The 22,419-nt window shown below is 56.5% G+C and overlaps 1 protein-coding gene across 4 annotated transcripts in view; it reads left to right on the top strand.

Annotated features, from left to right (window-relative positions):
* The window catches only part of SIK3 (SIK family kinase 3), a 69,229-nt gene extending 47,262 nt beyond the window's left edge, over positions 1 to 21,967 (top strand). The window contains exons 5-25 of one of the 4 annotated variants that reach the window (XM_030290784.4): positions 735 to 859; positions 1,120 to 1,243; positions 1,959 to 2,077; positions 2,421 to 2,531; positions 2,667 to 2,810; positions 3,347 to 3,427; positions 3,537 to 3,646; positions 4,097 to 4,250; positions 4,848 to 5,003; positions 5,457 to 5,527; positions 8,574 to 8,717; positions 11,295 to 11,445; positions 12,216 to 12,341; positions 12,641 to 12,726; positions 13,400 to 13,509; positions 14,120 to 14,459; positions 14,666 to 15,537; positions 18,953 to 19,116; positions 19,793 to 19,925; positions 20,020 to 20,187; positions 20,425 to 21,967. In XM_030290784.4, coding sequence (XP_030146644.2) covers positions 735 to 859; positions 1,120 to 1,243; positions 1,959 to 2,077; positions 2,421 to 2,531; positions 2,667 to 2,810; positions 3,347 to 3,427; positions 3,537 to 3,646; positions 4,097 to 4,250; positions 4,848 to 5,003; positions 5,457 to 5,527; positions 8,574 to 8,717; positions 11,295 to 11,445; positions 12,216 to 12,341; positions 12,641 to 12,726; positions 13,400 to 13,509; positions 14,120 to 14,459; positions 14,666 to 15,537; positions 18,953 to 19,116; positions 19,793 to 19,925; positions 20,020 to 20,177 — 3,479 coding nt within the window. In that variant the 3' untranslated portion in view covers positions 20,178 to 20,187; positions 20,425 to 21,967. The remainder of the gene's footprint in view (positions 1 to 734; positions 860 to 1,119; positions 1,244 to 1,958; positions 2,078 to 2,420; positions 2,532 to 2,666; positions 2,811 to 3,346; positions 3,428 to 3,536; positions 3,647 to 4,096; positions 4,251 to 4,847; positions 5,004 to 5,456; positions 5,528 to 8,573; positions 8,718 to 11,294; positions 11,446 to 12,215; positions 12,342 to 12,640; positions 12,727 to 13,399; positions 13,510 to 14,119; positions 14,460 to 14,665; positions 15,538 to 18,952; positions 19,117 to 19,792; positions 19,926 to 20,019; positions 20,188 to 20,424) is intronic. The other 3 variants (XM_030290785.4, XM_030290786.4, XM_030290787.4) reach the window with 3 other exon arrangements.
* Positions 21,968 to 22,419: the final 452 nt, after the last annotated feature.

The following is a 22,419-nucleotide window of genomic DNA, read 5'->3' on the forward strand; positions in this document are numbered from 1 at the left end:
TAATGAATTGGTAATTAAGTGGTAGTATTGGATAATCTTGAATGTGTTAGAAAAAACATGTGGACACCTCAAAACATGGGACTGTGGTTGCTTCAATTCAATTGAGAAGAAGAAAAGGAAGGAAACTTCTTTCTTTTTATGAGCACCAGCTCCCTTCTCTTAGATCCGGACTGGTTTCCTTGCCCTTTGCAGTGCAGGTCCCAGCTGTGAGCCAGGGGGAGGCAGATTAATTAACAGAGAATGCCATTAGTGCCCACGTAAGATGATGGCTGGCTGCCTGCGAGGTGAAGACCTTTCTCTTTGAGGATTTGTTATTTGCTCTTGGTGAAGGATTTGACTGTTGGTAGAGCTGCCCACCATGACCCTGTAGTGCTTTCTGGAAAAATCAAAATTCCCATTCTTTTTCCCTTTGCACTGTGTCCTTGCTGGCACTGCCCAGAGCTCAGGGCACCGGGGAGGTTTGGAGTCGCCTCCCCTGGAGGTGTCCAAGGAAAGATGGACATGGTACTCAGTGCTCTGGGCTGGTGACAAGGTGGGGATTGGGCACAGGTTGGACTTGATGACCTGGAGGTCTTTTCTAACCTCAGTGATTCCATTTGCAGTGTCCGTCTACCAGTCACCCATTACAGGATGGTACGTGACCTTACCAGACTCAGCAAGTTACTGAAATACCATTTGTTCAGGACACTTGGAGTGAATCACATTCCTCTCATTGCTTCTCTTTGTTCTTTCAGATTTTGGGTTCAGCAACATCTTCACCCCTGGCCAGCTCCTTAAAACCTGGTGTGGGAGTCCTCCCTATGCTGCTCCAGAGCTCTTTGAAGGCAAGGAGTACGATGGGCCAAAGGTTGATATCTGGGTATGTGATGAGCCTCTTTCTCTCTGACTTTGATCTGGTTTTTGCTCTGTTTGTTTGGCTTTGCTTCCTGAGTTCTCAGTACATGTCTTGGAGAAAATCCCTGACGCAGCAAAAAGAGTTTTCCAAAGAAACGCTTCCAGAGCTGCGTTCTGGCCACTGCATCCTGTATTTTCCCTGCGGGGAGGTGCCAGAAGCGTGCATGGCCAGAGCTGGGTTTCCATCCCGTCTGGCGTTGCTGACTGGGTTTGTTTTGGGTGCAGAGCCTCGGCGTGGTGCTGTACGTGCTGGTGTGCGGGGCCCTGCCCTTCGACGGGAGCACCCTGCAGAACCTGCGCGCGCGGGTGCTCAGCGGCAAATTCCGCATCCCCTTCTTCATGTCCACGGGTAAGGGGCACTCGGGTTTGCGCTACACCTCCCTCGGTTTCAGCTTTTTACAGCGTTATGGGGCAGGAATTTCCAGCAACAGCCCCGTCAGAGATGAGCGTTTGTGTCCTGCTGCTGCGAGAACACTTTAATAATAAATCTGGAGTGTGAAAAGTGTGATTAATTTCCATATTGATCAGCTTAACAAAGAGTCACGTGTAGGTACTTGGTTGCCTGCTGTCAGGTTAAGGAACAATTTTGCATGGAGTTTCCCAGCTGAAGATTTCCTTGCTTGCTGTCTTATCTGGGGAAGAGGTTCTCTCATGTAGAAATTTCTGCTAAAACGTGGAGCTTTCAAAGCAAGCTTAGATGCCAGCCTAAACAGGAGAGCCTCAGCAGTCCCTCTTGGTGACAGCACATGTGGAATGCGATGGCACAGCTGTGGAGTGGAGGACATTCTGTGGGTCCTTTGCTCTCAACCTCCAAAAGCCACTCACATCAAGCTGGGGAGGGACAGGGTGACAGGCTCTGCGTAGCCAGGGTGGCTTCCCTCCTTCCTAGGAGAACCTTCCAGGGAACCACTGTCTGCAGCAGTGAGGCGCGCTGGGGACCCCGCAGGTGTGAGGTGCAGAGGAGGAGCACTGTTCCTGCAGGTTACTCCCAGAGGGGGGCTTGGAAAGGCAGCGCTGCAGCAGCCGTGCCCTCCCCGCGGGTGACCCCCTCTCTTCCCTGGCAGAGTGTGAACACCTGATCCGCCACATGCTGGTGCTGGACCCGAGCAAGAGGCTCTCCATGGAGCAGATCTGCAAGCACAAGTGGATGAAGCTGGGGGAGGCTGATGCAGAGTTCGACAGGGTGAGCAGCAGCGAGGAGGGTCTGCTCAGTGCCTCAAACGGGCTCTGGGCACGTGGTGCTGCAGTGTTGGTTCTGCTCCTTGGGAACACTCATTCCCAGGTGTGGCCTTTCCTTTTCTCTGTCTCCTGGCCTTGCTTTCCACATCACTCCTTATCTGCGTGCATTTTTGTATCTTCCCCCGTGGCCCTGGGAGCTCGGGGCAGTGGATTTTGCATCGGTTGCCATCAGACCTCACGCCAGCTGCAGCCAGAGCCCGGTGCTGGGGCTCTTGGGAGCGCCGTGACTCACCAGTGTGCCTCTGGGAATGCCAGCTCTGACTGACTGTGTGCCTGTGCCCTCACAGCTGATAGCAGAGTGTCAGCACCTGAAGACCGAGAGGCAGCTGGAGCCGCTGAACGAGGACGTGCTGCTGGCCATGGCGGACATGGGGCTGGACAAGGAGCGCACGGTGCAGGTGAGCCCTGGCGTGTCCTGCCTGCTCCTCTTGCCATCTCTGGCTGTGTTTGGTGGTGGCTGAGCAGCCCCAGCGCAGTATAAAATGGATTTCTCAGTGTCCAGGAGGGAGTGACGGCTCTGCTTTGCCTTGCAGTCGCTGCGAGCCGACGCCTACGATCACTACAGCGCGATCTACAGCCTGCTCTGCGACCGCCTCAAGAGGCACAAGAACCTGCGCATCGCGCCCTCGCCCAGCATCCCCCGCACCGTCACCTTCCCCACCTCGGCCAGCATCCAGGTGCGTCCCCTTTGCCAGTTCTTCCAGCCCTGCAAGGCCAGCCGCCCCCTTACCTCCCCCTTGCCCGTGGGTGTCCACACCTGGCTGGAGTGGCAAAATGTTCCTCAGCTGAGAATTTGGTGTGTGTTTAGGGTGCCCTAATCCTGAGGTTAGCAACACTTTGTGCATTGGCTAAACATCCTTCAGACAGTCTTCTGCTTGCTTAGTGGCATGGGGGAAGGAACTGAGGGAGTTTTTGGGAGCTGGAGTTCCCAGCCCAGGGCTACTGTGTGATGCTTCCTCCCCACTTTGTGCTGCTGATGCAGCAATGAGCACTTGCTTTGGGAGAGGCCAGGTCATCAGGGAAGCAGAAGAGATGCTGACCCTGCCTGAACAGAAGGAAAGGGGGCAAACGAGGCAACCTCTTGAGAATAAACCGCTCTTCACTGGCTCCAGGGTCACCTTGCTGTTCCAGGTGCTTAGGGCTGGTGTTAATCCAGCAGTATTTGTAAAACAATGCTGTGTTTGTGTCTTCTGACCCTGTTCTCTCCACTCAGCAGACAGAACAGACAAGCAACACCATGAACATCAACGTGCCCCAAGTCCAGCTCATCAACCCTGAGAACCAAATTGTGGAGGTGAGGCACATCCCCATGAGCCCTGCAAGCTCTTTTTCTGGTTCACATTGAAGCCTTTCCTTTGATCCTCATGTTACATTTCAACATCTCCAATGTTTGTCCTGCCCAGACTGATGGAACAATGAACTTGGACAGTGATGAAGGGGAGGAGCCATCACCCGAGGCTCTGGTCCGCTACCTCTCCATGAGGAGGCACACAGTGGGAGTAGCTGACCCACGGTGAGTACTGTGCTCCAGCCTGGACACTCACTCCCAGCAGGTGACTCTGGTCCTTCTGGGTGTTCTTTTAAGGTGCCAGTCCCCCTGCACAGCTTGGTCAATATTTTAGATGGGGGTGAGGTACTTTCCTCCTGCTCTTCCTGATCAGCTCTGGGTGAGCTGTGCTTTTGGTCAAGGCAAGTGTCTCACCTGAGCTGCACTGCTGTCATGTCCAAGGTGAAGTTTTTGTGATAAATGCCATCGAGGTTAATGCCCAAGAGCTAATTCTGCCAAGTCTCAACATGGAGGGGAAAGAAGGGACAAATAAAACCAAAGAGTGGCTTGGCTGCTCTGTGTGAGCATTTGCCAGAGCAGTAAGAAGCTTTTTGTGAAGGGAAGCTGGGTGTGCTGGATCTGTGAGGGGTTTCCTCACATCATGGCCAATTCCCCTCTCCCAATGTGATTGTACAGGACGGAAGTCATGGAAGACCTGCAGAAGCTCCTGCCTGGCTTCCCCCGTGTCACTCCTCAGGCTCCGTTCCTGCAGGTGACCCCGAATGTGAACTTCATGCACAGTGTGCTGCCCAGGCAGAACCTGCAGCCCACAGGGCAGCTGGAGTACAAGGTACTGCCACGATCCCTGCTGTGCTCTGTGCCCTGCCCGCTGGGAGGGCTGCTTGTGCTCCCTCTGTTTGTCACTCCTTGCACTACCTCAAGAATTACTCTCTTTATGTATGATTCCACTTGGTTCTCTAAAGTAGGTTTGGACCAAATAGTAGGAAAATATTCTTTACTGTGAGAGTGGTGAGGCACTGGAACAGGTTGCCCTGAAAAGCTGTGGATATCCCATCCCTGGAAGTGTCCATGCCAGGCAGGATGGAGCTCTGAGCAACCTGGGACAGTGGAAGGTGTCCTTCCCCATGGCAGGGCGTTGGAATGAGATGATCTTTAAGCTCTTTTCCAGCCCAAACTATTCTGTGACTCTGTGAAAAAGCCAAAGAACAAAAGAGCAGTGCAATACAAAATGAATAAATGGGCTGGGGAGAAATAGGACTTTGAGCTGCAGGTTGCAGCCTGCCTGGCAGCTAAAGCAGCGTGCAGGGACAGGGAGCTGCAGGTTAAACCCTGCCCCACATCTCTCTGGATGCTGGTGCCATGGCTGAGGCCCAGAGGGCTGCTCTGCCCCGGGGTGGGTAACGTGCTGTGTGTGTGTGTGTTGCAGGAGCAGTCCCTGCTGCAGCCCCCCACGCTGCAGCTGCTGAACGGGATGGGCCCGCTGGGCCGGCGCGCGTCCGACGGCGGGGCCAACATCCAGCTGCACGCGCAGCAGCTGCTCAAGCGGCCCCGCGGCCCCTCGCCGCTCGTCACCATGACGCCAGTGAGTAGCACAGGGAGGGCAGAGAGCTCCGGAATATCCCTGTGCCCGGGTCACAGCGGGCCCGGCGCTGCCACAGTTCCCCTGTCCCCGTGCAGGGCTTGCTCTGCTCTCCCAGAGGTGGCACGTGGGGCTGTGCGTTCCTCTCTGGAGCTCGTGGTGTTTGTGCACTTTTTAGTGGTTGCTTTTGTCCTTTGCTGATCCCATGGAGAAAACCCAAGTGTCCCTCTCGGGCGTTGGGGCGTGCTCTTGCTCCCGTCTGCATCAATGAATTCCCCGAGTCGCAGCGGCCCTGCCCGGGCAGTTGGGCTGGGGAAGGAATGTTGGAAGGGGTTCTTGGCCAGGTTTCTTGGTGCTGCAGAGGAGCCAACACACACCCCTGTGGAAGCCTGCTTGGGAAGATCAGGTGTCCCCTGTGCTGGGTGTGCTCCTGAGCTGTGGCCTCTCTCTCCACAGGCTGTCCCAGCTGTCACCCCTGTGGACGAGGAGAGCTCCGATGGGGAGCCGGACCAGGAAGCTGTGCAGAGGTAACTCCCACTGTTAACATTTGCCCTTCCTACCTCCACAAGGCTCACCTTGGGCTGTTCCAGAGCTGATTCAAACACAGCAGCCTCATCAGGGCACCACTGTTGATTTTACTGCGAAGGCTCAACACTTCTCCTGTTCCTCTGGGTGTTGGTTACTGCAGGCAGTTACTCCTCTGGCACTGCTGGGTGCTTGCAAAGCTGGATTCCCCTCAAATGGGTAGCTGGTTGAGCAGTAGGTTCTCCAGAAACTCTTGGAACTGCTAAATTCCTTTGCTTAGTGTGCACCAGCATGCGATCCACACTAACCTGCCAAGTGAGTGCCGAGGGGTTCCCCTCCCTGCTGGGTGCTGGAGGTGGGAGAGTCTCCTCCGTGGCCTTGGGTGCCAGTGCAGCAGCTTTTGTATCAGGACATGCAGTAAACATCCAACTCTGATGCCTCAAACAAAGTGAGCTTGCTGGAATTACGGGTACCTCTAGCTGCTAATTTTAGCATCAGGCCTTAAAATAGTCTGCTCAATAAGGGAAGCATTATTAGCTCTCAGGCTGGGAACTTCTGTTCTCTGTGTCTGCTCTAAACAAATTGTAGGAAGTGGGTAGAATGTGCTTGTACTTTCTCAGTCCATGAACACACTAACCATGGCCTTGCTAACATTTTCTTAGGAGCTTTTGCATAGTTTCTTCTCTGCTAACCAGCTGGGCACTACGTGTGGTGGGTGCTCCTGCTTCTTACCTCAAACTGGAAGAGCTTTCTGGATCCCCCTTTGTACAGGTCATCACCTGGGTAAGGGAGTGGCTCCTCAGGGGCTCACAGGGGCTCAGACTGGGGGTTGTTGCAGGCAGGGTGATGCTGGGGTGGGTGCAGATCGTGCTCCAGAGCCTTGGCCAGCTGTTCTTCTCTCAGTGCTCCCAAGGAACAGTGGGTGTGAGCAGTGACAGGCTGTGCACTGAGACTCCTTTTGCATACCTCAGCCTGGAAAGTCCACTTGTAGCCTCAATAATAGCTTCCACAGCCATCAACAGTTCTAATATAGGGCCAGTAATGTCCTCTGACAGCACCTCAAACAGCAGGTGGTCTTCTTGGCTGTGCAAACACGATAAATCTCATTCTTGGCAAGGGGGTGTCTGCACATCTCACCTGGGCAGGTTTTCACTGTTCTAAACCTGAAGGATTCAGTTGAGCCTTTAAAGCATTAGCTCAGCTGGAAACATTTTGAAACCCCTGTGCAGTGTTTTGCAAGGCACTGAAATGTTCAGATCCCACTGAAAACCAAGTCCCCTTGGACTCAGAGGTCACTTCACTGCTCTCGACAGTGCTGCCCTTAGTTCTTTCACAGCACATGTTCTTCTTCCACCAGATGGCCTTGAACAGGCACCATCCAGGTTGTGTGTTAACGTGTTCTCCACCCCCTTGTGTTGCGACATGTCAGTGGTCAGCAGAGGAGAAGGGTAAATAGCATTAACATCAGGGACAGATGCAAATATTTAGCTTCTCAGAACACTGCCCCAAATACTCTGTTTGCAGCCACCAGTGAGCAGCTTTTGCCCTCCTTAATCTGACCTTGAAAGCAGAGCACAGTCTTCTCTCTGTTCCAGGGAGCAGTCACATCTCCTTTGAGCTTTGGGAAACTTTCTTCCACCCGAAACGCTGTTAGAGCTCGTGATTGGATTGTTCCCTGGAGGGCTGAAATAAAATGATCTTAGCAAACCACAACAGTAAAGCTCTTTGGGAGCCTTTCCCTGTCTACATCAAGTGATTCTTAAACAGCTAATGGCACGGGCTTTGGCGGGGCACCACGGCACTGTTAACCTGCTTCTTCTGCTTAAGTGGCTTCAGCAGCAAAGAGAGGCTGGGTTGGGGCAAGTCTGGATCGCTTGCTGCTCTTGCTGCTTCCCGGGGCCGTTGCAGGGGAGCAGAGCAGAGGTGAGGGTCTGCAGGTGTCACTGGCCGAGCGGTGCTTGGCCTGGCTGCCAGAGCTGCTGGTTCACAGGGCAGAAGGGTTGAGTTCATGCAGCAGCCTTGAGCAGGCACGGCCTGGGTGCAGTGCCAGCCCTGGGCACGGGCTCCAGCCGCTTTCTGCCAGCCCCACTGCCCTGGGCTCGAGCAGCGGGCAGGCAGCAGCGCTCAGCACTGCCCGGCCCTTCCTCGCATCCTTGCCGGAGCAGAGGCTCCGAGTTCCCCCTCCCCTCTCTGGGGGCTTTGCAGGAGACCTGCAGCTCTTTTCCAGCGCAGAGCGGGCTTTTGTTCAAGCTGTTGTCTCCCAGCTCAGGTGTGAGGCAAGCCCAGCCCTGGTGCTGTGTCTCCAGAGGGAGGAACCCTCTCGCTGCTCGGTTCAGTTCCCTGCGCATCCCGGGCCATTCCCGACTTTCAGCAGGGACTAGATGGCGCACTTGGACCGGGCTGGCACAGCCCTGCCTCAGCCCAGCCCTTCCTGCTGCTCCTGGGGCACCCTTCCCCTGCTGGACATGGTGGCTGCAGCTGGTGGTGTGCCAGGGAGCCGGGCTGTGCCAGGCTCGCTCTGGGGAGCGAAGGCTCTCGGGCAGGAGCAGCAGCTCTGCTCTGTGCTCCGTGCCCAGCTCCGTGCCCAGCTCTGTGCCCAGCTCCGTGCCCAGCTCCATGCCCAGCAGTTCTGCTCCATGCCCAGCTCCGTGCCCAGCTCCGTGCCCAGCTCTGTGCCCAGCTCCATGCCCAGCTCCCACGGGCTTGTCTCTGCCCTGGCTCCCCGGGCTGGGACAGAGGGGCAGACCTGCTCTGGAGCAGTGAATGCACGCTGAGGGCAGGTGGGTATTCCCAAAGGGACATACCAGCATTCCCCTTGAGGTGAGACGTGCCTTTCCTGCTGGGAAGAGCAAAGGGCTCCTCTTTCCTTCCAGGCTGGCAGTGGAGCACCAGCTCTTGTCCCCAGAGCACTGGGGAGGCAGTGCTGTGACGGGCATGGGCAGCGTGTCCGTGGCTTCTTCCTTCCCGTTCTCTCTGGGTTATCTAACACTCCCTGTTTTCGGAGTACTCCCATCAGTCTCTTATAAAATGTGCTCCTGCTTGTTGCAGATACTTGGCAAATAGGTCAAAAAGGCACACTCTGGCCATGACCAACCCTACAGCTGAAATCCCTCCAGACTTGCAGAGGCAGCTAGGACAGCAGCCCTTCCGAGCCCGGGCTTGGGCTCCACACCTGGGACCCGACCAGCACCGGTGAGTAACGGCACCGGCCGGGCAGCGTGCGCCGAGTCCTGCCCAGGTGGCCCTGGAATGGAGCACCGAGGACATCCCGCTGGCAGGGAGGGGTGAGGAGGAGGAGGAGGAGGAGCAGGGACGAAGAGCAGACCCACAGAGCAGAGGGTGTCTGACCCCCTGCCTGCAGACCAGCAGGAATCAGCTGGCTCTTCCCTCCAGTCCCGCTTTTGTGGCTGGACATGATTTGCTGGAATGGCTGCCATCACAGAAATAAGGGGAATAAGCTGATTTTTTTTAGAGGAAAGCTTTCCCCTGTGTAATGCTAGGCATCAAGGTAGCAGATTTGCTACAGAACATTTTTGGAGGCAGATGCAGGAAAAAGATTGCACCAAGATTCTTCCACAGCAGAGCTTAAAGCCCTCACTGTTCTGCACCAGAGTTGTGTGTTCTGACTGCAAAGTCTCTGTGCAAAGCTCCTCGAGAGTAATTTCATTTCTCACCTGAACCCTTAATGGGAATGATGTGAGAAAAGGAATCTGGGTGGGGAAGGAAAAAAAAAATCACAGTGTCTGGGAAAGAGGGAACTTTTGGATTGGATCTAAATATACCCAGGATGTGTGGGAAGGACAGTCCTGATGGAGAGGTGTTAATGTGACAGAGTCCTTGTCACAGCAGCCAGTCAGAGATGCTAATGCCACGGAGGGAGCTTAAATTCCTCTTAACAAAAGAAAAAAAACCAAAACCCTCCTAAAAATGCTTGCAAGTGCCCTGACACCTCAGTGCTAGGAGCAAAGCAGCTGCACACTGGAGCCTCTTGGGAAGGCAGTGGCTGCCAGGCCAGGCTGGTGCTGCTGTTCAGCCCCTCGGGCAGCTCACACTGGCAGGCTTGACAAAGCCCTTTTTATTGGAGCCAGAGACCTGCTGAGCTGAGCACTGATGTAATCAGCAGGGACAGGTGAACTCTGAGCAGACTGAGACACTGCTAGTGCCACGCTGGAGCTCCGGAAAACCAAGATAAGCTCCTCTCTGCCCTCAAGTTACTCCCTCAGAGGTGCCTGGGGGATGGGAAGAGCAGGAGGGGAAACATTTCTAGGGCCACAGCTTGATAGGAAGGAGAGTGCAGCTTGCAAAAGAAGCAGAATGTGCTGTGTCCTGCTTTCAGGATTGCTGCAAATCCTAAAGGTAAGCAAGTCCCTCGCACACAGCAGGAACGGAATTTTTACAAGACTTTAAGCACACTTATCCTGTAAATAATGTTGGTGTCACCTCTGGCTCTTGGCTCTGGAGTCCTGAAGCTGTTGCATCACGAGCAGGGTGGTATCTGCTCGTTCCACTCTTGGTGTTGTAACGTGCTGTGAGCCTGTTCTGTGTTTTTCCTGTGAAATCACAGAAATTTCCAAACACAGTGTTCCACAGTGAGTTCATTGCACACCTGGCACAGAAATTGGCAGTCAGTGTGTAAATAAACCACATTATTGAATGGCAGGTGGGTTTTATTTTAGCCCTTAGCCTATTTTAAGCCATCTTATGTGTCTTCTTATTTGTCACGTTAAATATCTGAAAGCAGAATTGAAGTACAGCTGTAGAGGGAAGTGCAGCTGCTCTGCCTTGCCCACACGGGTTTCAAAAACTCAGCATGATTTTATCTGTAGCTTCTGCTTTCCATCAATGCAACAGGAGAACAAACGGATCAGGATAATGGATGGGGTGGCTTCAAAAGGCAGGAGCACGGCGCTTTCCTTGGAAGGAAGCTGAACTGTGGCCTCCTAAGGCAGAGACAGGGGCAAAATGGAGCCCAGCCTGCTGGAAGTGGTCCAGCATCAGTCACTTGTGACAAGGGGAGCCCCAGAGTGAGCTCAGGACCACTCCAGCTGCAGCCAGGTGGGCTCTGGCTGGGTTTGGTGTCAGAGGGGCTGGAAGGACCACGTCTCCATGACCTTCTCACACACAGAGCTGCTGCTGCAGCCTGTGCATTAAATGCTGCTTGCTGAGTTCTGGAGATGGCATCTGCAGAACCTTTACAAAAGCAATCCTTTAGTGGTGGGACAAAATCCTCCCTGTGAGGCTGGGGAGGCCCTGGCACAGGATGCCCAGAGCAGCTGTGGCTGCCCCATCCCTGGGGCTGTCCAAGGCCAGGTTGGACAGGGCTTGGAGCAAGCTGGGCTAGTGGAAGGTGTCCCTCCCAGCCCAAACCATTCTGAGTTTCTATGATTTGCACAGAAATCGGGTTCCAGAGATAACATTTGCCCAGAAACAATGAGGGCAGGCAGAGAGCCCCAGCTGTTTGTTGTGAGGCACATTGTGAGGAGTGTCTGCCAGGTTATCTCTGCTCCTGATAACACAGGTGGCACCTAATGGCAGGGCAGGAGCTCAGTGAGCCCCAGCTTCAGGAGAAAACAGCTCCTGAAAAAAATCTGGCTCCCTCTGATGGCAGAGAAACCTCATTGAGAAGGGAAGTGCTGGAGGTGCCTTGGGCACAGCTGGGTTCAGGTGTGCCCGTTCTGACTGCCCAGGCAGCTGGTGGAGCTGCAGCCTGTACTGGAGTTGGTGTTCTGGCTGGTGTCACGTCAGTAACCCCCTTCCCCCCGTGTTCAGTTCTATCTACAAGGACTCCAACACTCTGCACCTCCCCACCGAGCGCTTCTCCCCGGTCCGGCGCTTCTCCGACGGGGCTGCCAGCATCCAGGCTTTCAAAGCCCACCTGGAGAAGATGGGCAACAACAGCAGCATCAAACAGCTGCAGCAGGTGAGAGGGGGCTGGGGGTCCTCAGAACAGCCTCCACAAGGAGTCCTTCCTGCCTCGGTCTTGCTGCTTCAGGGAGCAAAGGAGGAGTCTTTACACGGAAGGCTGAGGGACACAGTGGGGACTTTGCAGGGTTTGTTCTGCCCTGTGTGCCTGCAGCAAACCCCGAGTGTCCTCTGGATGGATGAGCTGTTCACCTGCAGCTGGGCACCCGGGGGGATTCCTGCCCCCTCTTTTCTGGGGAGAGCCATCATGCTGTGCCCAGCCACGGGTGTCCTGCCTGTCCCTGCAGGGCCCCCAGCACTGTCAGACTGCAGCTCCTGCTCTCCCCCGTTCCTCTGGCAGCAGCCTGGGGCTGTTCCAGGGTGTCCCTGGAAAGGGCAGCCCCTACCACCAGAGTCTGGAGTGTATTGTGGGGCATTCCCTGCGCAGCCAGGCACAACTTGCCGGTGGCTGGGGCAGGATTTGGCCCCAGGACAGGCCTTTCCCCTTGCAGCAGGGCACAAAGGAGATGCTCTCCTCACCTTGAAGTGTCGTTTCCAGAGCTTGCTGCCTGCTCTAGGGGACACAGCGGTGCCAGCTGGGTGTCACATGCACCCGTTGCTTCCCTGGCTTTTTGCCACGTCGCTGCACACCTGATCTGTCAGAGGGAATGGATTAGGCTTTCTCTGGCAGCTTTTCTCTGAGGGGTGGGCACAGAGCGTGCCATTCCGCAGGCAGCAGGGTGCTGTGCACCAGCAGGTCACTGATGGGACGTGCTGGATTCCTTGCAGGAGTGTGAGCAGCTCCAGAAGATGTACGGTGGGCACATGGACGAGAGGACGCTGGAGAAGACGCAGCAGCAGCACATGTTGTACCAGCAGGAGCAGCACCACCAGATTCTTCATCAGCAGATTCAGGTAGTGCAGCCCGAGCCAGAGCTGCTGAAGGCTCAGCTCTGTTTTCCTGTGTTGCTGCAGACACAACTCGTGAGCAGGTCCCGGGGGGATGGAGGGAGGGGAGTTTGCTGGGCTTGCTGAAGGATTTCAGCAGAGATGTTTGCACAGCTGCTCTGGTAGCTGTGGCAGCCAGGGCTGCAGTCAGGGACTGACACTCAGTGAATCTGGATATGTCCTGCTTCACCCAGCAGTGTTTCTAAATTTACTGACTGAGACATTGACTGCAAACACTTCTTGTTTTCTTGTGGTGCCTGGTTCAGGACTGTATCCGGCCTCCCCAGCCATCTCCACCCTTGCAAGCTCCATGTGAAAACCAGCCAGCTCTGCTCACTCACCAGCTCCAGAGGTAAAGAAATGGCTTAGGACAGCTCTGGGTTTTGCTCTTCCTGAAGCCCAGGCATGAGCAGACACACTCAGGAGAGGCCAGGCTGAGTTGGAAGTTTATGGAGTCAGAATGACACTGCCAGTTCCCAGGTGAACGTGCCTGGTCCTTTGAGCTGGATTCTCTCAGAAGGACTTTAGAATCAGAGAAATCTGATTCAAAAGCACAGACCTGCTTTGAGCAGAGGGTTGACAGTCCTGCCTTTTGAGTGGCTTGAAGCTGCCACTTCAGCAGCCAGGCTCTCTCATGCTTCTTTGGGTGTCTCACACCTTGCCAGGTGAGGTGAGCTCAGCCTCCTTGCCCTCAGCACCCTGACTTGTGGGTGAGGGAGGCTGAGTTACGGGAAATGAGAGCAGGGTGTCTCACCGGTGCAGTGAGTCAGGAGGTGAGCCTGCAGTGTCCTTGTCCCCAGGTTTCTGTGGTGGCCACCAGGTCATGCTCACTCCCTGTGTGACTTGGACAGGTGAAGTGGCCCTCAGAAGAGAAGTCAAGCTGCAGAGACCTTGGGATCCCTAGCAAGGGCTTTACAGTGTTTATTTTGAACAAGACAGGCAGTGTTTGGCATAAGTTCTCACAGTTGAGGCAGCATCTTGGCAAGGAGCAGGCATGGTGAGAAGGTGCTTGTTTCCCTGCACAGGTTACGGATCCAGCCGTCCAGCCCACCCCCAAACCACCCCAGCAACCATCTCTTCAGGCAGCCCAACAGCAGCCCACCCCCCGTCAGCAGCAGCGTGCTCCAGCCCCATGGTAAGCACTCCTGGGAGCTGGGCAGGGCCCTGTGAGCCCATCAAACCCTGCAGGAGCAGCCTGGGGCTGCCAGGGCTCCGTTCCCACCCCAGCCCAGGCCCTGCACAGTTTGCTGATGATGTCAAAGATTCTCCATCTGGCAGCAAGAGCTGGTGTTACCAAGAGCTCAGGAGAAGCTGCCAGCTGGAATGTGCTGTCGGGTTCCTTGTCACAAGATCCTTACTTATCGCTCCCGGGGGTGGGGAGGAAGGGCTGATATTCTCAGGTTTATGCAAATCACTGTCAGCTCCGCAGAGTTTCTGTTTTGGTGCAAGGGGCTCTGGCTGTGACCTTTGCACGCTGGCACAGCATGACAGAGCACCCATATGGACAGGTACTAGGCTCCCAGACTGGCCCAGAGTCATGGGAGGAATCACAGCATCATAGCCTGGTTTGGGTTGGAAGGGACCTTAAAGACCATCCCTCTGCAGCCCCCTGCTACGGGCAGGGACACCTTTCACTAGAGCAGGTTCACCCAAGCCCTGTCCGGCACTTTGGGGGATGGAGTAGATGTTGCTCCCAAGGCTCGCCCTGGGCTGGCAGCGGCGCTGAGGGTCTTTGTTCCCTGCAGGTGCTGCCTCCCAGTCCCAGTTCCAGGGGATGCCATCCCACAGCAGCATCTTCCCGCAGTCGGGTAACTGTTCCCCGCCGCCGGCCATGGGGCTGACGTGCCTGGCCCTGCAGCAGCAGCAGCCGCAGCCGCAGCAGGTCACCATCCAAGTGCAGGAGCCCGGGGACATGGTGGGCAGCGGCCTCGGGCAGGGCCTGGCGTCCCACGCGCGGGGCATGTCCCTGAGCCCCAGCGCCAGCCAGATCCAGATGCAGCACCGCGCCAACCTGATGGCCTCGCTCAGCTACGGCCACCGGCAGCTGTCCAAGCAGCTGAGCGCCGACAGCGCCGAGTCGCACAGGTGAGAGCCCTCCCTGCCCAGGGAGCCACGGGCAGCAGGAGACCCACTGTCCCTGCCAGCCTGCATTGGGCTCGCTTGCTGGGAAGGGCTTGCTGAGCCAGGCCAGGGCTGCTGGCCCACGTACCTGGGGAAGCCCCTTCTGTGCAGGAGCAGCCCTGGCTCCCGCTGAGCAGCGCGGTCACTTGTCCTTCTCCTTGTCCTTGCAGCCTGAACGTGAACAGGTATCCCCCTGCCAACTACGACCAGGTGCACTTACACCCCCACCTGTTCCCGGAGCAGCCCCGCGTCTCCCCCAGCAACTACAGCCCGCCGGGAGGGGTCGGGTTCTCTGCGGCCCAGCAAGCTCTGAAGGTGCCGCAGCTCGAGCAGTACCCCAGTTTCCCCCCGAACGCACATCAGCAGCAGCAGCACTACACGGCATCGGCACTACAGCAGGCACTGTTGTCCCCGACCCCGCCCGACTACAGCCGACACCAGCAGGTACCGCACATCCTCCAGGGACTGCTCTCCCCCCGGCACTCGCTCACGGGGCACACGGACATGCGGCTGCCCCAGGCAGAATTTGCACAGCTCATCAAACGGCGGCAGCAGCAGCAGCAGCAGCAAGAATTCCAAGAGTTGTTCAGGCATATGAGTCAAGGGGATGCTGGGAACATGGGCACCAGCATGGGACAGAACCTCTCGGAGCGCCAGTCGTTGTCTTTGCCTTATCAGAGTGCCGACACCTACCACCCCCAGAACAGCCCCCAGCATCTCTTAAAAATCAGGGCGCAAGAATGTATGCAGCAGGTGCCTGCCTCCGTGCCGCCGCAGGGGTACGGCCAGCAGCCAGCCCTGTTCCACTCGGAGAGCATGGAGGAGGACTGCGCCTGCGAGGGGAGCAGGGACAGCTTTCCCGACAGTAAGAGTTCAAACACATTGACCAAAGGTTGCCACGAGACCCCTCTGCTGGTAAACGCAGGAGGGCACGGGGACCCCGAATCTTTGCTAGGAACTGCTAACCCCGCGCAGGAGCTGGGGACGCACCAGTACCGGCACCAGCCCGCGCCCGGATTCAGGAATAAGGTGCCCAGCAGAGGTAAGGCTCCCTGCTCTGCCCGAGTGTGCCAGGCACTCACCCTCCTGCCCAGGACGTCGTCCCACCCGGCACACCAAGGGTTTCTGACAAACTCTGCATAGCACAGGATTACCCAGATTCTTTCTGGCTTTTGTGGCCTGAAGTAAATTGCAGGCACAGCCTCTGTAATAAACAGGGTTGAATAAGGAAGGAACCCGATGGGCTGCTTCCCTTGGGAGGTTGACCTACTTCTGCAGGCAGGTAAAGACCAGGGCCCGGCTTGCTGCCCTGTTTTCAGGGCTGCTGCCTGGTGGCCAGATTTATTCTTGTTTGTGATGTTCCCCATGCCCTGTAAACACGGGACAGGAGCAGCTCAGCTGCCAGCTCAGCCCAGCTGTGGCAGTGTAGCCGTTTCTTCCTGCTCTGAAGCACAGACCCTCAAGCCCAGGCGCTGCTAAAGCTCCCACAAACACACACAGTAACAGTGTTGGTCAGTGTCCTGTGGCTCCAGCTGCCTCGCAGTCTCTCTGACACTTTGGGAAGCAGCAGCAACAGCAAGATTCTATCCCTGCTTGAACTGGGAAGGGAGGGTTCTGGAGAGAGTGAGTTTAAACTTGCCATGAGGATCTGAAGACCATTCCCGCTCCTTGGAAGCAGCTGCACCTTTGCTCCTCTGTGGCTGCTCTGGCAGCACTGGGCCGTCGGGGAATTCCTGCCTGGGCTGTAATTACAGGCTCCTCTGCAGGAAAAACCCCCTCCGAGCCCCTCACTAAGAGGGCTTTGAGCAGAGGCTGAGTGGGCAGATCAGTATTCCCTGCAGGACTCGGGGTGCTGGGCTGGAGCCACCGGCTTGCCCTTGGCACTCGGGCCCCGCTGCAGAGGAGCTGTGTCCAGGGCCCAGCTTTGTTCAGGGACACAGCACGGGTTTGCTGGGAAAGTACCGGGCTGGAACAGGCTGGCTCGGAGGGCTGAGTGGGGCTGCCAAGCCCTGACCCCCCAGAGCGTGGGCGGGGGGCAGGGACAAGGCTGGGCTGTGCTGAAATCCTCCGAAATTCTGAGTTCTGTTTGCTCTCAGAGCTCTGCTTCCCTGCTGTGCTCGGAGTGGGGGAATCGTCCCAGGCTCAGTGGAGATTGGAAGCTCTGGAGGGGGGTTGGTACGAAATCACGAGTCTGAATCTTGTTACTGAAGCCTCTTAGATGGACAGTGAGGTCTGCTGAAGGCAGAAGCCAAATCTCAGCCCCCACACTGCTGTTGCAAGGACTGGTTACACAAAGGAAAAGGACTTTAGACTGCAAAGCCTTGTAAATGAGTAAAAGCAAATAGATGTTTACAAATAGGCTTGTGTAAGCCCTTCTGACAGGGCTGTTTGTAGTAAACTATGTCCTGGGATGCAACTGTTTGTACCATCTTCCCTATGGCTTCCATAACCCACTTGGACTCAGGCCTGCGCCTCGTCGGGTGCAGGCAGAGTCACCTCAGAGTTTCCCAGGTGCCTTTACCTACAGCAAATCTACACCCCTGGGCTTTCCTGGTTTTGACCTACACCAAATCCTACATCATTCAGTTTTCCCACTGCTGCCCACACCAAATCCTACATCCCCGGCTTTTGCCACTCTTTTCCCTAGACTGAGTCATGAGGGTGCAGTTTGAGGGTGTCTTCCCTCCCTGCTCAGCTCCCAGATGTTTTCCCTGGAGCAGAGCAGTTTCCCTGTGCCTCGGGAGTGTCTGTGCTCCCCAGGGCCTGTGCTAGCGCTGATCCCAGAGCTCTGGGTGCCTGTGGAGCATCTGCCAGGGCCGGCAGCGGGGAGCTGGAGAGCCGAGCAGATCTGTTTGGGATGTGGCTGAGCTGCCTGTGAGCAGCCCTGCTCCAGTTCTGCTCCAGCGTGGCCGTCCCGGGCTGGGAGCGCTGCCCGTGGGAAACCTGCCTGGGCTCGGCTGGCCGTGCCAGCGTCACATGCCACGGTGACACAAAGGATGTGGGGGTGAAAGGCTCTCCCTGGGGGTGTCCATTCGGGGTGTCTGTCCCTTGCTCCAGAGCAGCATCCCCAGAGGTGCAGTGCTGGCATTGGGAGCAGCTGTTTTTGGGGCCCTGGCTCTTCCAGGCTGAGGGAACTCGTCACCCGCACACGGGGACTGGGGCTGGGGCTGTTTGAGCAACAGGCTGCTGGCCCCAACCTCTGTTCCCACAGTTGGAGCAGCATCCCAAGCAGTGTGTGGGTGGCACTGATCCGCTAACATCTGTTACCTCATGTTTTCCTTCTCTCTTTTCCGGGAAAGCTGACTGCTAACCGCACGTAACCCCACGGTTGTGCAAAGGCAGGGGGAGGCTGCATCTCTGAGTGCATCTCTGAGTGCCCTGGGACGGGGCTCGGCAGGAATGGCACATTCCTGATGGAGGGAGAGCCTGGGGAGCAGTGTGCTGGCTGTGCTGTCCCTGTGCATGCCTGTGAGCAGCGTGGAGACCACATGGGATGGGGTGCCACTTGAGTTCTGCTGGATTGTGGACAGATTTTGGGACTGCTCTGTGCAGGGGCAAGCATGATCCTTGTGGGGGAGTTTGAGGATTCTGAGATCCCTTCAGGGAGCGGTTTTGTGGCAGTGCCAGTGCCAGCTGGGCTGTGCAGTGTCCCAGCACAGCAGGACATCACTTCCCACTGGCCAAAGCCCTGGGAAAGCGGTGGTTTGTGAGGGATGGACCTCAGCTGTGTCACCTCGGGGCAGCTCCCCGGCGCTCGCGGCCGCGTCGGGCGTTTGTGCTCGGCAGGGTCCGCGCTCAGCGAGCTCCGTCCCAGTGACAGCTCCTCCATGGCTCAGGACTTTATCCAAAACATCGTGTACTTGATGATGAGAGGCTTTGCCTGATAGGAATGCGGCCTTTGCCCTCAGTCACAAGAGCTTGCAGTGCAGATGGACTTTGCCAGGCAGAACACTCGTGTGCTCCCGCAGCCAGATTGTGGGAGGGCAGGGAGAAGTCATCTGATAAAAGTGAAGCTCCTGGCCAGCTCTTCAGCAGGATTATGTTGCTTACAATTGCCAGGGGGCCCTGCTGGAGCATCCCGTGTTGGAGGCTCCCCCAGCTCTTGTGTAACAATGTGGGGGTCGAGCTCGAGCTCGAGGGGAAGGCACAAGTGGGAAAGGGTCTGGTTCCTCTGCTCCTGCCCCAGTGCCTCCAGCTTCAGGCTGTTTTGTAGACCTGATGGAAGGCAGCTAGCATTGGGATGGTTTGGGATATTGAAGCTGGAGGGAGAAGCCTGTGTGAGTGCAGCTGGGGGCAGTGGTGCTGCCCCACTCTAACTGGAGCAGCCGGGGTCCTGTCCCTGCTCTGCCAGCAAGGAGCGTTTGTGTGTGGCATCACGTCTCAGTTCTGCAGTGGCACAGGTGGCTGCAGGTTCCTGGTACTAACCTGTCCTTTTTCTGTCCTGTCTGGCTCTCAAGAGTCCATCGTGGGGAACTGCATGGACAGGAGCTCCCCCGGCCAAGCCATGCAGGTGCCTGACCACAACGGGCTGGGCTACCCCGTGCGCCCCTCGTCCAGCGAGCACCCGCGGCCCCGCAGCCTGCAGAGACACCACACCATCCAGAACAGCGACGATGCCTACGTAGGTGCCTCTGCCTGCCCGCTCCCTGCCCTGAAACAGCCAGCCTGGCTGTGGCCACCAGGGCTCTGCAGACACATCCAGCCCGGCTGTGGAGGAGCTGGCCATGGTAGCCCAGACCTCAGTGCTCTGCGCCCTCTGGGGTTCGGGGTACCCAAATCTTGATGTGTGCTGTGCTACAGCTCCCTTCTGCTGTAGATGAGAATGTCAGCTTCACTGGTTCAGTGGTGCCCAGTGACAGGACGAGGAGCAATGGCCAGAAACTAAAACACAACAAATTCCACCTCAACATTAGGAAGGATTTCTTTCCATGGAGGGTGGCAGAGCACTGGAACAGCTGCCCAGGGTAGGGCCTGGAGTCTCCCTCTCTGGAGACATCCAAAAACCACCCAGATGTGTTGCTCTGTCCCCTGCTCCAGGTGTCCCTGCCTTGGCAGGGCTTTGTGCTGGATGATCTCCTGATCTCCCTTCCACCCCCAGCTCTGCTGTGATTCTGTTAGTTCAGAGGGATTTGGACCATTCAGTCCATCCTCCTGTGGAAGGGACAGGCTGCACCCAGGCTGTGCCCGATGCCGTTCTTGTCTTTCCAAAGCCTTGCTGAAGGTTTGCAGAGGCCCCTGGGCAGATGGGGAGCAGCAGGATCCTGAGCTCGCCCTGAGTGTGTCCTGCTGCTCCACAGGTGCAGTTGGATAACTTGCCTGGGATGAGTTTGATGGCAGGAAAAGCCCTCAGCTCTGCTCGGATGTCGGACGCCGTGCTCAGCCAGTCGTCGCTGATGGCCAGTCAGCAGCTGCGTGACAGGGACGGCGAGGGTGAGCCCGGGGCAGGGCTGGGGCAGGGCTGGGGCAGCTCCTCGGGGAGCTGAGTCACAGCCACAGGTGCTGAGGCACCTCTTTGCCCTTCCAGAATGCGGGGAGAGTTTGGAAGGTCAGGAGCACGCGAACCTGGGCGATGGCAGCCAGCACCTCAACACCTCCTGCTACCCCTCCACGTGCATCACGGACGTCCTGCTGAGCTACAAGCACCCGGAGGTGCCCTTTGGGATGGAGCAGGCAGGGGTGTAACCAGGAGGGAGTGAGTATCTCTGTGTCCTTCTCTCACCACGCCACACCACACCTCGGGCCTGGCTCCCATGGGTCACCTTCCCTGTTCCCTGTCCCTCCTTCCAGGCTGCTGCTGCACTCAGACCCCTCTGCATGGCAGGGTCTCTCTCCAGGGCAGGGTCAGGAATGGCCTGGGAATGCTGGAGGGCTGTGGGAGGAAATGTGCCATTGTGGTGTCCCCTAACACCCATCTTTCTCTCTCTTGCAGGGCTTGTGTACAGCTTTGAAATGAAAAGGTCCATTTTAAACCAACAGTATCTAGCAGCATTGCGCCAAATTGCCGTAGTATTTCTGACTAACTGGAATACCATGGCCCCTTTCCTCATCCTCACTTCATCCAGTGTGTCGTTCCTTTGGGTTCTTTACTTTCTGCCACACTTGCCTGTAACTCCAGCTACGATCGGCCTCGGTGCGGGGCTGCTCTGGGGGCTGAGCGTCCCTGGAGCCCGCCCTGAGCAGCTCCGGGGGGCTGGAGCTGCTCCTGGATGGAGGCCACGCTCTCCTTCCCCCTGTCCCTCTGCCCGGGGCGGTCTGGGCCTGGCAGTGCCTCCCCACCCCGCTGCAATCCACTTCTTGTCTCACCTCTGTCTGCTCTGTTCCCTCTCGTGTGTCGGGGTGCTGACAGCATCACCCCTGCCCTGCCCTTCCTCCCCTTTTCTTTCCAAATCTGCCACGACTTGGGGTTTTTTCTTTTCCTGGCTAATACAGGGCAGACGGATTTTTCTTTGTTTCCTTCGCTTTTCCTCCTGATCACGTAGGAATTGTTGGTTTTTTTGTTTTTTTTTTTTTTTGGTAAATGTTGTTTTATTATTATTGTTATTAATAAAAGGCAAAAGGAATTTCTGTTTGAGAGAAATTTTTAACTAGATTCTGTTCTATATGAATTGTGACTTGCACCTTTTGTTCAAAGTATTTTATTTCTTTTAATGACATTGTACTTGTGACTGGTTTTCTCTCGTGCCAGTGGCGACAGTGGTAATTCTCCTTACACAGTCGGGACGTGCAGAGGTCTCTTCTTTGTCCCTTTTCCATCCTTTCCGTGGTGGATAGAGCGGGAGGCCCCCCGGCTGGGGCTCAGGAACACGCGGTGTCACCCTTGCCTTTGGGACTTGACAAGCTCCAGCTCACATCCTTCTCACCGACACTTTTTCCGGAATATTTTTTCAAACTAAAGGAAACACCGCCCCAGCCCTCCTGACTTTGCACAGAAGGAAGTGTGAAACCAGCCCGGCAGAGGTGACTTTGCTGTCCTTACCCCGTGCCTGTTCCTGGGGCACTGAGGGCTCTGCGATCCCGGAGTCGCAGAGGAGGGACTCCGCAGCCCCGGGATGGAGCGGGAAGGGTGGGAAGCGCTGAAAGCCTTTTGCTCTGTCCCTTGGGTTCATTTTCCTTTTGTTTACATGACACTGTATCCTGGGAGAGTCGCCGGCCCCCCCCAGCAGCAGCTGCCCCGCGGGGCCGCGTCACCGTGCCATCCGCAGTATCACACTTTTTTTATCATGGCTTTGTATTGTAGTAATCAATACGCGCAGTATATGTTGAATGTATATTAATATACTTTGCTATTATTTCTGTTTTTTGGAAATGTCAGAAGTATTTTTTTTTTTCTTCCTCATTTATGTTGGACTAAAAACGAACAGGAAAAAAAAAGGTTTCGGTAAATCTTCAGTCCATTTTTTGTGGGTCACTTGCAACTAGTCAATTAGTTGGACAGTGGGATCATAACAAATAAAACCATGATTATGATCTTCCCTGGGCTCTTGTTTGCCTCGTTGCTCAACACCAAAGTTGGAGGGGCGGCCGCTGCTGTGTCCCCATCCCTCCCTTCCCCGGGCTCCGGCAGCCCCTGGCTGGGTTTCCCGGAGCCCCCCGGCCCTCGCAGCCCCCTGCAGCCCAGAGCCCGCCCGGGCGCTGCTGCACTGGGGCTTTTCCAGCTGTGGGCAGGGTCTGGAGGCGCAGGGAGCTGTGCCTGTGCCCGCAGCATCCTGCAGCAGCTGCGATGCCCAGCAGGCTGGCACGGCTGGGGCTGCAGGGAGCCGGTGCCCCCCAGAACCAGGAGCATCAGTGCTCTGTGGCAGCTCCCCCTGGCATTGCCAGCCCTGCGCACCCCCTGCAGCCCCTCTGGGGACGTGGCCTCTCTCTCCCTGTCCCCTCTCTCCCCTCGCCAGGCCGGGCTCAACCCTGTGCGCCCCTGGACTGGCAG

The sequence above is a fragment of the Taeniopygia guttata genome, chromosome 24 (assembly GCF_048771995.1).
Source record: "Taeniopygia guttata chromosome 24, bTaeGut7.mat, whole genome shotgun sequence".
NCBI lineage: Eukaryota > Metazoa > Chordata > Aves > Passeriformes > Estrildidae > Taeniopygia > Taeniopygia guttata.